This window comes from Thalassophryne amazonica, chromosome 13 (assembly GCF_902500255.1).
Source record: "Thalassophryne amazonica chromosome 13, fThaAma1.1, whole genome shotgun sequence".
NCBI lineage: Eukaryota > Metazoa > Chordata > Actinopteri > Batrachoidiformes > Batrachoididae > Thalassophryne > Thalassophryne amazonica.
This window is the reverse complement of record NC_047115.1, coordinates 30,482,912-30,496,563: the sequence shown is the minus strand read 5'-3', so window position 1 is coordinate 30,496,563 and position 13,652 is coordinate 30,482,912. Positions and strand designations below refer to the sequence as shown.

Genomic DNA, 13,652 nt, shown 5'->3' with positions numbered 1-13,652 from the left:
CTATAAATGTACAACGGGCTGCAGTGGGGTTTTTGATGATGTATGACTTTATCATACAACTTCTGTGTGACATTATTGTGAAGTAATTCATACCAATCAATCACAAATATTTTGCTGATCAATATATCCTTTGATCATCCATCAAGGTGTTTCTCTGGCCATGGTTTTGTTGTCCATTGACCTTTGATCAAACTCTAAATCTAATAACCTGCCGAGTTGGAAGGAAATCCATCCAGCTGTTTTTGAGTTGTCTTGTCGCACCGACACAAATATACGTGCTAGTAAAAGCAATACACAGCTATCGCCGCTTTGCGGATGCACGGGGTTACAAGAAAATTCATCCACTAGTCAGATGTCAATAACAGCTGAGGCAAGTCACAGGTCAGGGTTTAAATTACTCAGAGACACCTTTCCCGAAATCATTGAAAGTTCTTACTAGACCTTTGACCACGATGAAATCAGAACTTACTGTAATTCAGTATTCAATGAAAAGCACATTTTAGCCTAATATTACTCAGAGACCCAAAGTACCTACTGCATCAATTGGATATTTTTTTCCTAAAAATGCCTGTAAAGGCTTGTGTTGACCTTTGACCTTGATAAAACTGCATTTCATTGTATGTCAGAATCCATCAAAGAGCACATTTTGACACTAAAATATTCAGTTACACCAAGCTGCTTTTTGATTCAAGTGAGGCTTGAATTACTCAAGGACCCAAAGTTTCTGTTCCAGCCAACTGAAGATGTTTTTCTGAAAATTAATTTTCTTTTGATCTTTGAGCTTGATGAAATTAGCAACTGAATCTTTCCCATAAGTAAAACCCACGAAAGTCGGTATCACTTTGAGTTTTTTTATTAATTCATATTACAATTTAAAGTTTCCGTACCTTTCAATATGATGCTGATGTGATGCAGAAGGAAAATGATGTTGTGCATCAAAAATCATTTAACACCAAAATCCACGCCACAAAGTCAGTCAGAAAAACGTGACATGATTTTGTATTTGTGTGAACACTGTTACATTTGGGTCAGAAATTGTGTCTTATCTTGTGTTTCTTTCAAAATTTTGTAGTTTCTTTGGACACTCAAGCCACCGTTCAGAATGGCAGCTGATCAAAATTGATTACAAGGGCATCTTTAATAGGCGATGCATGGATGGAGATTACCAGACGTGGCACCTGCACAACAAGGTAACACCACGGTTAAACTGAAGACGCGCATTTGCACGTCGCTGCACCCTCGCTGCACGCTCAAACATGAACAGGAGTCTTTGTTTCAGCTGAGCTTTCTTTCCTGTGAAAAATTGTTTCATTTTCTTCTTCCCTTGACAGGGAGAGTCGTGTGTGATGGGTGAGAAACAGATTTATATGAAGCGCAGACCTGGCAAGAGTTGCATGCTGGCACAAGGCTATTCCAGGATCTATTCCTCAGAGCCGTGCCAGTGCACAGCCTTTGATTTCGAATGGTAACGACACATCACCTCAGAGATATCACCTCCGTCACAAAGGATATCTCATCACCAGCATCTGTTAGTTCGTTAGTTATCAGAATTTAACTAAATCTGCATAGACTTCAATGAAATTTGGTGGGGCAGGGATCAAGGAAGAACCTATTTAAAGAACCAGAACAAGAGGCACATTCTGGCTTTGATCCTTTAAGGATAAACTTTGATCATGATTATGGGGTCAAAGTAATCAGCAATCAGAATAGAATAGAGCATTTATTGTCATTGTACATACAATGAAATTTGTCCTCTGCATTTAACCCATCCAAGTTACAGTTAGACACAATCCAACCACTAGGAGCAGTGGGCAGCCACAGTCTGGCGCCCAGGGACCAACTCCAGATGTAGAGACTCTGCCTTGATCGTGGCAGAGAAAGGAATCAACCCTAAACAAGCGTGTTAATAATAATAATAAATAATAAACAATGCAATAAACAATGAAACAGGAAACCCCTGGCGTGTGAGACAGCGTGTCGTTCGCATAGAGTTCACTTTGGCGATTACAAGAAACAGCATTGCATGAGCAGAACAAAGGACCGGTGTCGCTGTCCGAATGGTCCCCTTCTAAAAATCGGTCCGCCTTTTACATCTGTGCATGCTTCATTTCGGACCACTCAAAAGCAATCAAATGGATTAATGTGATTATTAACCATCAGATGATGAAGGTAAAACCTCTTAAATCATTCTAAAGTCAGTTTTAAGCAGAAATGAGTTTGTTTTAAGCAGAAACTCTGCAAAATTCTGTGACGCTTTGAAATGACTAAGGCGCAGTGAACGCATCAGCTAGCAGCTTGTTTCACCACAGCACTCTGATCGCTTCCTCCGTCTTTTATGATGAAATAATGCTGAATTTACGTGGAAACAATTGTTGTACAAAAGCTTCAGATGTCTGTCACTGAGATAGATGATGACTGGAGTGCAGTTTGAAGCAGAAACGAGGTTTTAATCCATGAACCGCAGCTAACCGCATTCTCAGATGCATTTTTAGGGGGGACCATTCGGTTGGCGACACCGCGATCGTTCAGTGTGTGAAACAGCTGGTCAGGAAATAGCATTGTCGACTGGCACACAGGCCAAAACGGGAACCACATCAAAAGAGGCCAAAAGGTTTTATTCACAGGATCAAAGATGAGTGATCAGCCTCAACGAAATCAATATGCAGATCCATGTAGGATCTGCTGTGGCGACCCCAAGCAAAAAAGGAGAAGCTGAGAAAAGATCAGGATCAAAGGTCATGATCAAAGATCTGAAATTAGGGATCAAGGGTCAGGGATTCCATATAACAAGTACGACACTGTGTGGGAATTCTAAAATTTTGCACTTTGAGTTGGTGAACTTTTTGCAAGTGATTTACTAAGAATAGTACATTCCTTTGCTTTCACTCTGGGTCACCAGAGCAGATCTGAGATGGATCTGCATGTTGATTTGGCATGTTTTATGCTGGATGCCCTTAGTGACACCACTTCTAAGAACGTGTCCAAATAATAGCAAATCATAGGTAACATGACACAGACAGCAGCATGTAAATCAGGAGTTTATGTGTGTTAATAACAGCAAGTGCAAAATGAAATTCAAGCAACCACTTGCAGGTAAACGCACAATAAGGCAAACACAGACATTTTAGCAGGAATTGTTTTTTATTGAAGATGTACCAAACCGAAAATGAATGTGCCTTGACAAAGGTTTGCGGGAGGTGCAGGGTGTGTGGCACAAGCCCAGATTCAGCACTGCTGCAGTGGAAATCCTCCACCCTCTTTTCTATCTCTTTAAACTATTGGTTTCAAAGGTGCATTCCCACAACAGAGGTGCTTTTCTCAGCTTGCTGGCTCCGCTTTTAATGTATTCTCTTCGCATTCACAAAACATCGACTCTGAATCGATAGATTTGTGATAGCACCCTGTCTTCAAACATGCAACTACAGATGCAGTCTCTGAAAATGTTTTATTTTTGGTATGATAAATCACATTGCGTATACTAAATTAATCTATTTGTATATTATCCTCCCAGTATTTTGCACACTTGGGTGGAAACACCCCAAATTGCATGTTCATTGATGCAAATGTGCTCTTTTTCCCCCCTTTTTTGTGTTTTTTTTTTTTGTTTGTTTGTTTTTGTTAATAGATCAGGTTGGGTTCATAGTGAAGTCACCCCACTGAGAACTCACCCCAGGTGAAGTCACCCCACTGTGTTTTGACTGAAGTCACCCCACTCCAGGTGAAGTCACATCACTCTAATAATGCAGTATTTCAATTCTGATATGTTCATGTAATAAATTATTTATACACACCAGTGGGATAATATAGTGTTCTTACTCAAGTTTTGTTAGTGAGATGATATTTTAAGGTAGACCAATGTAATTGTCAGGCAAAAAGCCCACTGATGGGAGCAGGGGCACCACCAGGGATTTTGGTCTCCTCCAAAAGAAATCAGACTGGGCCACCCCCATATTATTTTGTCAGCATTATAATTGTATTTGGGGACGTCTCTGGGCCCCTGTCAATCATGGGCCCTTAGAATCATTCTCCTTATTCTCCCCTTTTCAGCACCCCTGGATGAGAGAAGCAGGGACCACTGTCCAGTTCTATACATCACACTGGCAGGTCCCTAACTTTAAAGTAGTCATTCTTAATTATTTTTAAAAAATAAGCATGGATAGCTGGAGTGGCGTGACTTCACTGAAAAAGGTGGGGTGGCTTCACCTGGGGGAGGTTGCAATGGAGTGACTTCACTGAAAAAGTGGGGTGGCTTCACATGGACTGGGGTGGCTTCACCTATGGAGGGGTTGCATTGGGGTAACCTCACTGAAAAAAGTGGGGTGGCTTCACCTGGGGGGGGTTGCATTGGGGTGACTTCACTGAAAAAAGTGGGGTGGCTTCACCTGGACTGGGGTGCCTTCACCTGGGGGAGGTTGCAGTGGGGTGACTTCACTAAAAAAGTGGGGTGGCTTCACCTATGGGGGGGTTGCATTGGGGTGAATTCACTGAAAAAAGTGGGGTGGCTTCACCTGGACTGGGGTGCCTTCACCTGGGGGAGGTTGCAGTGGGGTGACTTCACTAAAAAAGTGGGGTGGCTTCACCCAAACTGGGGTGGCTTCACCTATGCGGGGGTTGCATTGGGGTGAATTCACTGAAAAAAGTGGGGTGGCTTCACCCAAACTGGGGTGGCTTCAGTTGGGGGGTGTTTGCAGTGGGCTGACTTCACTCCCTACCATCAGGTTACACATTTGTTTGTAGGCAGTATCGCATTTGCTCATGTTTTTACCCTAGGCCAAAATATGGCAATCGGGCATTGCGAAGACTTTGCGTCCGTCTGTCCATCTGTCTGTCTGTCTGTGTTCAGCATAACTCCATTTCTATAACTGCCAGGCTCTTCAAATTCATAGGGAACATTCTTGGGACACATACCTTGGACTGATTCAAAGATGGCTAACCTTGACCCATTTTAAGAGGTCAAAAGGTCACATTCTGTATCTTATTTGTATGCTCATACAGCCGAGGGTATTTTAGCGTTGCGTTATATTTATACATGCAAACCTTTAGTAAATCAGGCCTTGTCTTCACGATCCCATGATTTTCTGTTCATAGGTGCACATCAAGACAACGATTTGTTTTTTTGTTTTTTTTAAAGGGGTGGTCCAGTATAATGGATATAGATGGATAGAATCTTGTTGGGGTTTAAGGATTGTGGGGTGTTGACTGAGATATGTGCCTTTCCAGTTTTATCTTTGGTTCTTTAATTAGTCTATTTCAGCTGTACTCAAAATAGTGTTGGATTTATATACCTAAAATTGAATTATTATTTTTCATAACTTCACATTCCTTGGTGCCCGTCTTCCAAAGCATATATGCTTGAAATCGGACGTGACCATTAATTCAATCTAATTATGGTTCAGAAATCATTGATGAGCATTAAGAACTTTTTATCATACTGCTGTACTTGGCATAATGTCACGTGACTTATTAGAATTCCATTAATAATGAACAGCTAAATGAATTTTAAATATCTTTTATCCATCTGTCTGAAATTCTGTTTGATCCCTCTTGTCTGACAAGAGGGATCAAACGTTGTGATCTTAAAATATGCCTCAACATTACGACTCTGAAGTATTTGCCCGGGCACAAAAGCTTGTAGAAGTTAGACTATTTGAGGAGCAGTGTTTATCATTTTATGAAGTGTCGTGTTTTTGACAGTGACTACGGGTGGGAACGCCAGACGGATGGGAAGTGCTCCCCTGCTTTCTGGTTTAATCCAAACAGCGCCGCTAAGAGCTGCAGCACCAGCCAAAGTTTCCTGAACAGCACGGGGTAAGTCGGCCTCCTCATTTTATCCAAGCTTCAGTCATAGTTTGCTTGTCAGAAGCTTTGATATATTTTTTTAAATACAGTCGGATACATAAGTACTTGGACAGTGACACAGTTATTTGGAATTTTGAGTCACTGAGTAACTGCGTAAGAAGAAGAAGAAGAAGAATGTTGAGGGAAGGCATTGAGGTCTAACCTCCAGTGCTGGTAAATGAAGTCAACACGGATGTGCCAAATCATGCAAGTTTTTTGAGTGGCCAATTGAGGCTGCCTCCAAAGGCGAGTCAATTGCAATATAAACCCATATTAAAATTTCTAAATTTATAGCAGAAATAAACATGTTTATAGCTTGGCACACAATAAATAAAAAGTTTCAATAGCTAGCTTCCCTGTTCATGACAATTTGAGGGTTGCGGGTTGAGGGACCTGCCAACAGTGGCGGCCATGTGTGTCCTTTCTGAGCATTTCATTCCAAATACCTGAGACAGTACGCCTTGCTGTGATTTGGAACATTGTAGAAGGCTGGGCTCCAGTATGAGTGACGTCTTAATTTGTATATTAGCACCATTTGCACAAATTAGCAGGTGTCGCCAATTGGTGAGGTTGCCTGCGCTGCTAGTTCACGGTTACTGAGGCAATATGCCAGTCCAATTTTTTTTTCAACACCCACACCCCAAGTCACCTGCTTTGAAAACCACTGCTGAGTCCATAAAAATATGTTAATAAAATACCCATCCAAAGTTAGCCTGTCAGATTTAGCTTGTTTTCTGTCTTCAAGATGGTGGGTATGTTCAGGCTCCATTCTTTGTGCCCACATCACACCAGTCTTCTCCACCTCTTTACCCATGCTTGAGTTGGGAACTTCCCACGAGTCCTAGGGTCCACTAGTCCTAGTTGTTGTGAAAGTGTAGGTACACGGACCCACAACAGGGGGCGCAATGAACGGACAATAGAGAAAGGTGAATAACAAGTTTTACTGTTGTGAACAGGGCACAACCAATACAACAATTAATACTTTGTAAGTCGAAATCTGCTGGTGTTGTGTGGGCAGGCTCGAAGGTAGGAGACGTCCGTCCCCGTCGAACCGGAACCACCCAGATTTCCTCCGCCACCGAAAACCAGGAGTACTGGAACCGCCAAGTCCCGAATTCCCAGGTGGCCACTGCCTTCGCTCGTCGGATCCGGTACTGCTGGCGGGAAAGAGCACAAACACACAGGTATGGGTGCGACAGCACCCAGTAGACGGAGAGGGGAGAAGCCGCCTCCACCTCTTGAAATAATGAAGCAGGAAGGTGAGTACTTATCCAAGCAAGGTGCTTTCTGTAATCAGCTGTCCTGAAATAGTTTAGCAAGGTTTATCAGAGTCCTCAAAATATATACTAGCAGAGTAGGTTACCTTAATCTCAAGGCGATATCTCGGCACTGAGGTGGAGACGCTGTCCTGCTGATATACTCCGTCCTGAGTGCAGTCAGCTGTGTCTAGTAATGGGTGACAGCTGTCAGCCTGACAGCCTTCGTCGGCGGCAGCGCCCTCTGGTGCCTGGAGCCCGCACTCCAGGCAGGGCGCCCTCTGGTGGTGGTGGGCCAGCAGTACCTCCTCTTCAGCGGCCCACACAACAGGACCCCCCCCTCAACGGGCGCCTCCTGGCGCACGGCCGGGCTTGTCCGGATGGCGTCGGTAGAAGTCGGCCAGGAGGGCCGGGTCCAGGATGAAGCCCTTCCTCACCCAGGAGCGCTCCTCGGGGCCGTACCCCTCCCAGTCCACCAGGTACTGAAAACCCCGGCCCATTCGACGGACATCAAGGAGCCGGCGCACGGTCCAAGCCGGTTCCCCGTCGATGATCCGGGCAGGAGGTGGTGCCGGACCCGGGGTGCAGAGGGGTGAGGTGTGATGGGGCTTTATCCGGGAGACGTGGAATACTGGGTGGATCCGCAGTGAGGCCGGAAGCTGAAGCCTCACTGCGGCGGGATTGATGACTTTGACAACCTTGAAGGGACCGATGTACCGTTCTTGGAGCTTGGGGGAGTCCACTTGAAGGGGAATGTCCTTGGTGGACAACCACACTGCCTGCCCAGGACGGTACGTGGGGGCCGGGGCCCGCCGCCGGTCTGCATGTTTCTTCGCCCTCGTCCGGGCCTTCAACAAAGCAGAGCGGGCAGCACGCCACACCCGACGGCACTTCCGTAGGTGGGCCTGGACCGAGGGCACACCGACCTCTCCCTCGACCACCGGAAACAAGGGGGGCTGATACCCCAAGCACACCTCAAACGGGGAGAGGCCGGTGGCTGATGACACTTGGCTGTTGTGGGCGTACTCGATCCAGGCCAGGTGGGTACTCCAGGCCGTCGGGTGCGCGGCTGTCACACAGCGTAGTGTCTGCTCCAGTTCTTGGTTGGCCCGCTCTGCTTGCCCGTTGGTCTGGGGGTGGTACCCGGACGAAAGGCTGACCGAGGCCCCCAGTTCCCGGCAGAAGCTCCTCCAGACATGTGAGGTGAACTGGGGACCGCGATCGGAGACGATGTCTGATGGTATGCCATGCAGACGGACGACGTGGTGGACCAGGAGGTCCGCTGTCTCCTGGGCCGTAGGGAGCTTCGGGAGGGCCACGAAGTGGGCCGCCTTGGAGAAACGGTCCACTATCGTGAAGACGACGGTTTTTCCCTGGGACGGCGGGAGACCCGTGACGAAGTCCAGGCCGATGTGGGACCAGGGGCGATGAGGCACGGGCAGTGGCTGTAGCTGCCCTGAGGTCTTCTGATGATTGGCCTTGCCCCTGGCACAGGTGGTACAAGCCTGGACGTAGTCCCGGACGTCGGTCTCCAGGGATGCCCACCAGAAGCGTTGCCGGACGACTGCCACGGTCCTTCGCACCCCTGGGTGACAGGAGAGCTTAGAACCGTGACAGAAGTCTAGGACTGCGGCCCTGGCCTCTGGTGGGACGTATAGTTTGTTCTTTGGTCCGTTTCCGGGGTCCGGGACACGGGTCAGGGCCTCCCGGACGGTCTTCTCCACGTCCCAGGTGAGGGCGGCCACGATAGCGGACTCCGGGATGATGGGATCCGGGGGATCCGACGGTTCCGTTCTGACCTCCTCTTCGTGCACCCGGGACAATGCATCCGATCGCTGGTTCTTGGTCCCGGGGCGGTAGGTAATCCGGAAGTCAAAACGGCCAAAGAACAATGACCAGCGGGCTTGCCTGGGGTTCAGACGCTTAGCGGTCCTGATGTACTCCAGGTTCCGATGGTCAGTGAAAACCGTGAATGGCACGGCTGTTCCCTCCAACAGATGTCTCCACTCTTCGAGGGCCTCTTTCACAGCAAGGAGTTCCCGATTGCCGACGTCATAATTCCGTTCAGCGGGGGTCAACCTGCGAGAAAATAGGCACACGGGTGAAGGACCTTATCGGTCTTCCCGCTCTGGGAGAGCACCGCTCCTATCCCTGAGTCCGAGGCATCCACTTCAACCACTAACTGGCGGCTAGGATCGGGCTGCACCAGAACTGGTGCAGACGAGAAGCGCCGTTTCAACTCCTTGAACGCGGCCTCGCACCGGTCCGACCAGGTGAAGGGAACTTTTGGAGAGGTCAGGGCTGTCAGGGGGCTAACTACCTGACTGTAGCCCTTGATGAACCTCCTGTAGAAATTAGCGAAGCCGAGGAACTGTTGCAGCTTCCTACGGCTAGTGGGTTGGGGCCAATCTCTCACCGCCGCAACCTTGGCCGGATCCGGGGCGACGGAGTCAGAGGAGATGATAAACCCCAGGAAGGACAAAGAAGTGCGGTGGAACTCACACTTCTCGCCCTTCACAAACAGACGGTTCTCCAACAACCGCTGCAGGACCTGACGGACATGCCGGACATGAGTCTCAGGATCCGGGGAAAAGATGAGTATATCGTCTAGATATACGAAGACAAACCGGTGCAGGAAGTCCCGCAAGACATCGTTTACCAACGCTTGGAAGGTCGCGGGAGCATTAGTGAGACCGAACGGCATGACCAGGTACTCAAAATGACCTAAGGGGGTGTTGAATGCCGTCTTCCATTCGTCTCCCTTCCGAATCCGAACCAAATGATACGCATTCCTAAGATCCAGCTTGGTGAACATCTTGGCTCCATGCAGGGGGGTGAACACCGAATCCAACAAGGGCAACGGGTATCGATTGCGAACCGTGATCTCGTTCAACCCCCTATAATCAATGCATGGACGAAGTCCGCCATCCTTTTTACCCACAAAAAAGAAACCTGCGCCCATCGGTGAGGTGGAATTCCGGATCAACCCGGCAGCTAAAGAGTCCCGGATGTAGGTCTCCATGGATTCGCGTTCCGGCCGTGAGAGGTTGTACAGCCTACTGGACGGAAACTCACTGCCTGGAACCAAATCAATGGCACAATCATACGGGCGGTGGGGAGGTAGCGTGAGGGCCAGATCCTTGCTGAACACGTCAGCGAGGTCATGGTACTCCGCTGGCACCGCCTTCAGATTGGGCGGGACTCGGACCTCCTCCTTAGCTTGGGAGCCAGGAGGAACCGAGGAACCGAGACACTCCCGATGGCAGGTTTCGCTCCACTGTACCACTACCCCGGACGGCCAATCAATCCGGGGATTGTGCTTTAGCATCCAGGGAAAAACCCAAAACCACACGGGAGGTGGCCTGAGTCACGAAGAACTCGATCACCTCCCGGTGGTTGCCTGACACCACCAGAGTTACTGGAGGTGTCTTGTGCGTGATTGGTGGGAGTAGGGAGCCATCTAGTGCCCGAACCTGCACAGGCGAGGTAAGAGCCACCAGAGGGAGCCCTATCTCCCTGGCCCATCTGCTGTCAAGCAGATTCCCCTCAGAGCCCGTGTCCACCAGTGCTGGGGCTTTCAGGGTTGAATCCTCATATAGGATCGTGACTGGGAGTCGTGTAGCAATGTGGGTGTGTCCCACGTGCATGTTTTGGCCCACCCCTGGCCCAGTCTCTAGGGGCGGGCGTCGGTGTTTTAACCGCTCGGGGCAATCGTTTGCCATATGCTCACTCGAGCCACAAACATAACAAGCTCCGTGGGCCCGCCTCCTTTGTGCTTCAGGTGCCCTAAATGTTGCCCTGCTCGTGTCCATAGCTTCGTCAGCAGGGGGAGCCGTAAGCGCACGGAGCGCCGGAACAGAGGAGCGTGGGGACGGCGGAACTCGATCGGACCCGGAAGGGAGAGGGACGACCCGTGCCTGGCCACGCCCTTCGCCTCGCTCCCGGCGACGTTCCTCTAACCGGTTGTCAAGCCGTATGACCAGATCAATGAGCCCGTCTAAATCCCGCGGTTCGTCTTTAGCCACCAGGTGCTCTTTTAGGACCAGAGACAATCCATTTACAAAGGCAGCGCGGAGGGCAGTGCTATTCCAGCCGGATCTCGCTGCCGCGATGCGGAAGGCGACTGCATAGGCAGCTGCGCTCCGACGTCCCTGTCGTATGGACAGTAATGCGGTTGAAGCGGACTCTCCTCTGTTGGGATGATCGAACACCGTTCTGAGCTCCCGTACAAACCCGTCGTATGACTGAAGGAGCCGTGAGCTCTGTTCCCAGAGCGCTGTAGCCCAAGCGCGTGCCTCCCCGCGAAGCAGATTTATCACATAAGCTACCCTGCTAGCATCAGCTGCGTACATCACGGGACGCTGAGCGAAGACGAGCGAACATTGCATAAGGAAGTCCGCGCACGTCTCCACACAGCCGTCGTACGGTTCTGGAGGGCTTATGTATGCTTCAGGGGACGGAGGAAGGGGCCGTTGAACAACCAGTGGAACGTCATTCTCACACGCAGGGTCCTCGGGAGGGAGAGCCGCAGCGGCGCCCGGAGGGCGCGCTTCCATTTGTGCGGCGAGAGCCTCCACCCTGCGGTTTAGGAGAACGTGCTGCTCGGTCATAAAATCGATCCGAGTGGTGAAAGCGGTGAGGATCCGCTGCAACTCACCGATTACCCCTCCCGAAGCCGCCGCTGCGCCCTGTTCTTCCATTGGCCGTTCAACAGCCGGTTGACGCCCCTCGGGATCCATGACGCTGGCCGAGATATCCTGTTGTGAAAGTGTAGGTACACGGACCCACAACAGGGGGCGCAATGAACGGACAATAGAGAAAGGTGAATAACAAGTTTTACTGTTGTGAACAGGGCACAACCAATACAACAATTAATACTTTGTAAGTCGAAATCTGCTGGTGTTGTGTGGGCAGGCTCGAAGGTAGGAGACGTCCGTCCCCGTCGAACCGGAACCACCCAGATTTCCTCCGCCACCGAAAACCAGGAGTACTGGAACCGCCAAGTCCCGAATTCCCAGGTGGCCACTGCCTTCGCTCGTCGGATCCGGTACTGCTGGCGGGAAAGAGCACAAACACACAGGTATGGGTGCGACAGCACCCAGTAGACGGAGAGGGGAGAAGCCGCCTCCACCTCTTGAAATAATGAAGCAGGAAGGTGAGTACTTATCCAAGCAAGGTGCTTTCTGTAATCAGCTGTCCTGAAATAGTTTAGCAAGGTTTATCAGAGTCCTCAAAATATATACTAGCAGAGTAGGTTACCTTAATCTCAAGGCGATATCTCGGCACTGAGGTGGAGACGCTGTCCTGCTGATATACTCCGTCCTGAGTGCAGTCAGCTGTGTCTAGTAATGGGTGACAGCTGTCAGCCTGACAGCCTTCGTCGGCGGCAGCGCCCTCTGGTGCCTGGAGCCCGCACTCCAGGCAGGGCGCCCTCTGGTGGTGGTGGGCCAGCAGTACCTCCTCTTCAGCGGCCCACACAACACTAGTCCCAGTATTAAGGCGAGCATGTTGAAGTTGTTTTTACATTTATGGTAGGCTATATGTTGCACTAAAGTAGGTTAAGTAATTTTACAAAGGTGTGACAATTAAAAAAAACATTTCATTGTGACTAATTACCATTATTTGTTCAATTCAGCGGATTTATAGACAACAGTACAATTAAAGATGATTAATGGTGTATGTCAGCAGAATCACATGTTCTATTTTGTAAATTGATCAAAACTGGATCTGGTTTGTTTGCTATTTGACAGTATTACATTTATTTGTGAACTTTAAAATCAGTTTGGGGTTGTAATATACGCCATTAAATAATATAAAGAGGTTAGGACCAGTGGACCGGAAGACCAGTGGACCCGAGGACTAGTGGACCCTCCCCTTCTGAGTTAGATAGAGTCAAGCACTGCCATGGTAGCGACATTTGTACTCCTAGCACCATATTTCTTTCTTAACTGTTGATATATGTAGATGAAGTCCGAGACATATTCAGTGACTTGAAAATGCTCATTATCCATCCTTCGATTTTCTAAAGAAAACAGACTTTTGAAGTGATGAGTTACCTTTATAAAAACAGTTGTGAGCACAGCTCAGCTAATCCGCTAACAGCTAATTAGCAAAGCTATTTTTTTCATGAGTAGATTCACTTTATAGCTAAGCGAACAATTTGCTTTAATCCAAATTAAGTTTTGCTAACTCTAAATCCGATACCATTTTTTATAACAACAAAATTTAACATTCATAAAAATGCTTAATATTTCTGATTCTCTGGTCTCAATCCCCCTATTAAACACTTTAATACTTTTAATTGCATTTGTGCATTTTATTATTTATGTCTATCTTAATTACTACCTGAGCTTTGCATGGTGAACTTTTTGTAACGCTCCATGTTTACATGACAACATATTTTAAAAAAAATAACAAAAAACAAACAAACAAACAAAAACAAAGCTGAAATGATGCAATAAAAGTTATCGGTTAATTGTAGTGTCAGCTCTTTTTTTTTTTAGCAGCTTATAGGTATAGCGTTATCACAGTTAACTTTCAGTTAGCGGATTAGGATTT

The 13,652-nt window shown here is 48.2% G+C and overlaps 1 protein-coding gene across 1 annotated transcript in view; it reads left to right on the top strand.

The window, feature by feature from the left end:
- sorcs3b (sortilin related VPS10 domain containing receptor 3b) overlaps positions 1–13,652 on the top strand; it is a 154,070-nt gene that overhangs the window by 117,789 nt on the left and 22,629 nt on the right. Inside the window, exons 15-17 of the mRNA XM_034184870.1 lie at positions 1,073–1,190; positions 1,332–1,465; positions 5,695–5,808. Of these exons, the coding sequence (XP_034040761.1) occupies positions 1,073–1,190; positions 1,332–1,465; positions 5,695–5,808 (366 nt within the window). The remainder of the gene's footprint in view (positions 1–1,072; positions 1,191–1,331; positions 1,466–5,694; positions 5,809–13,652) is intronic.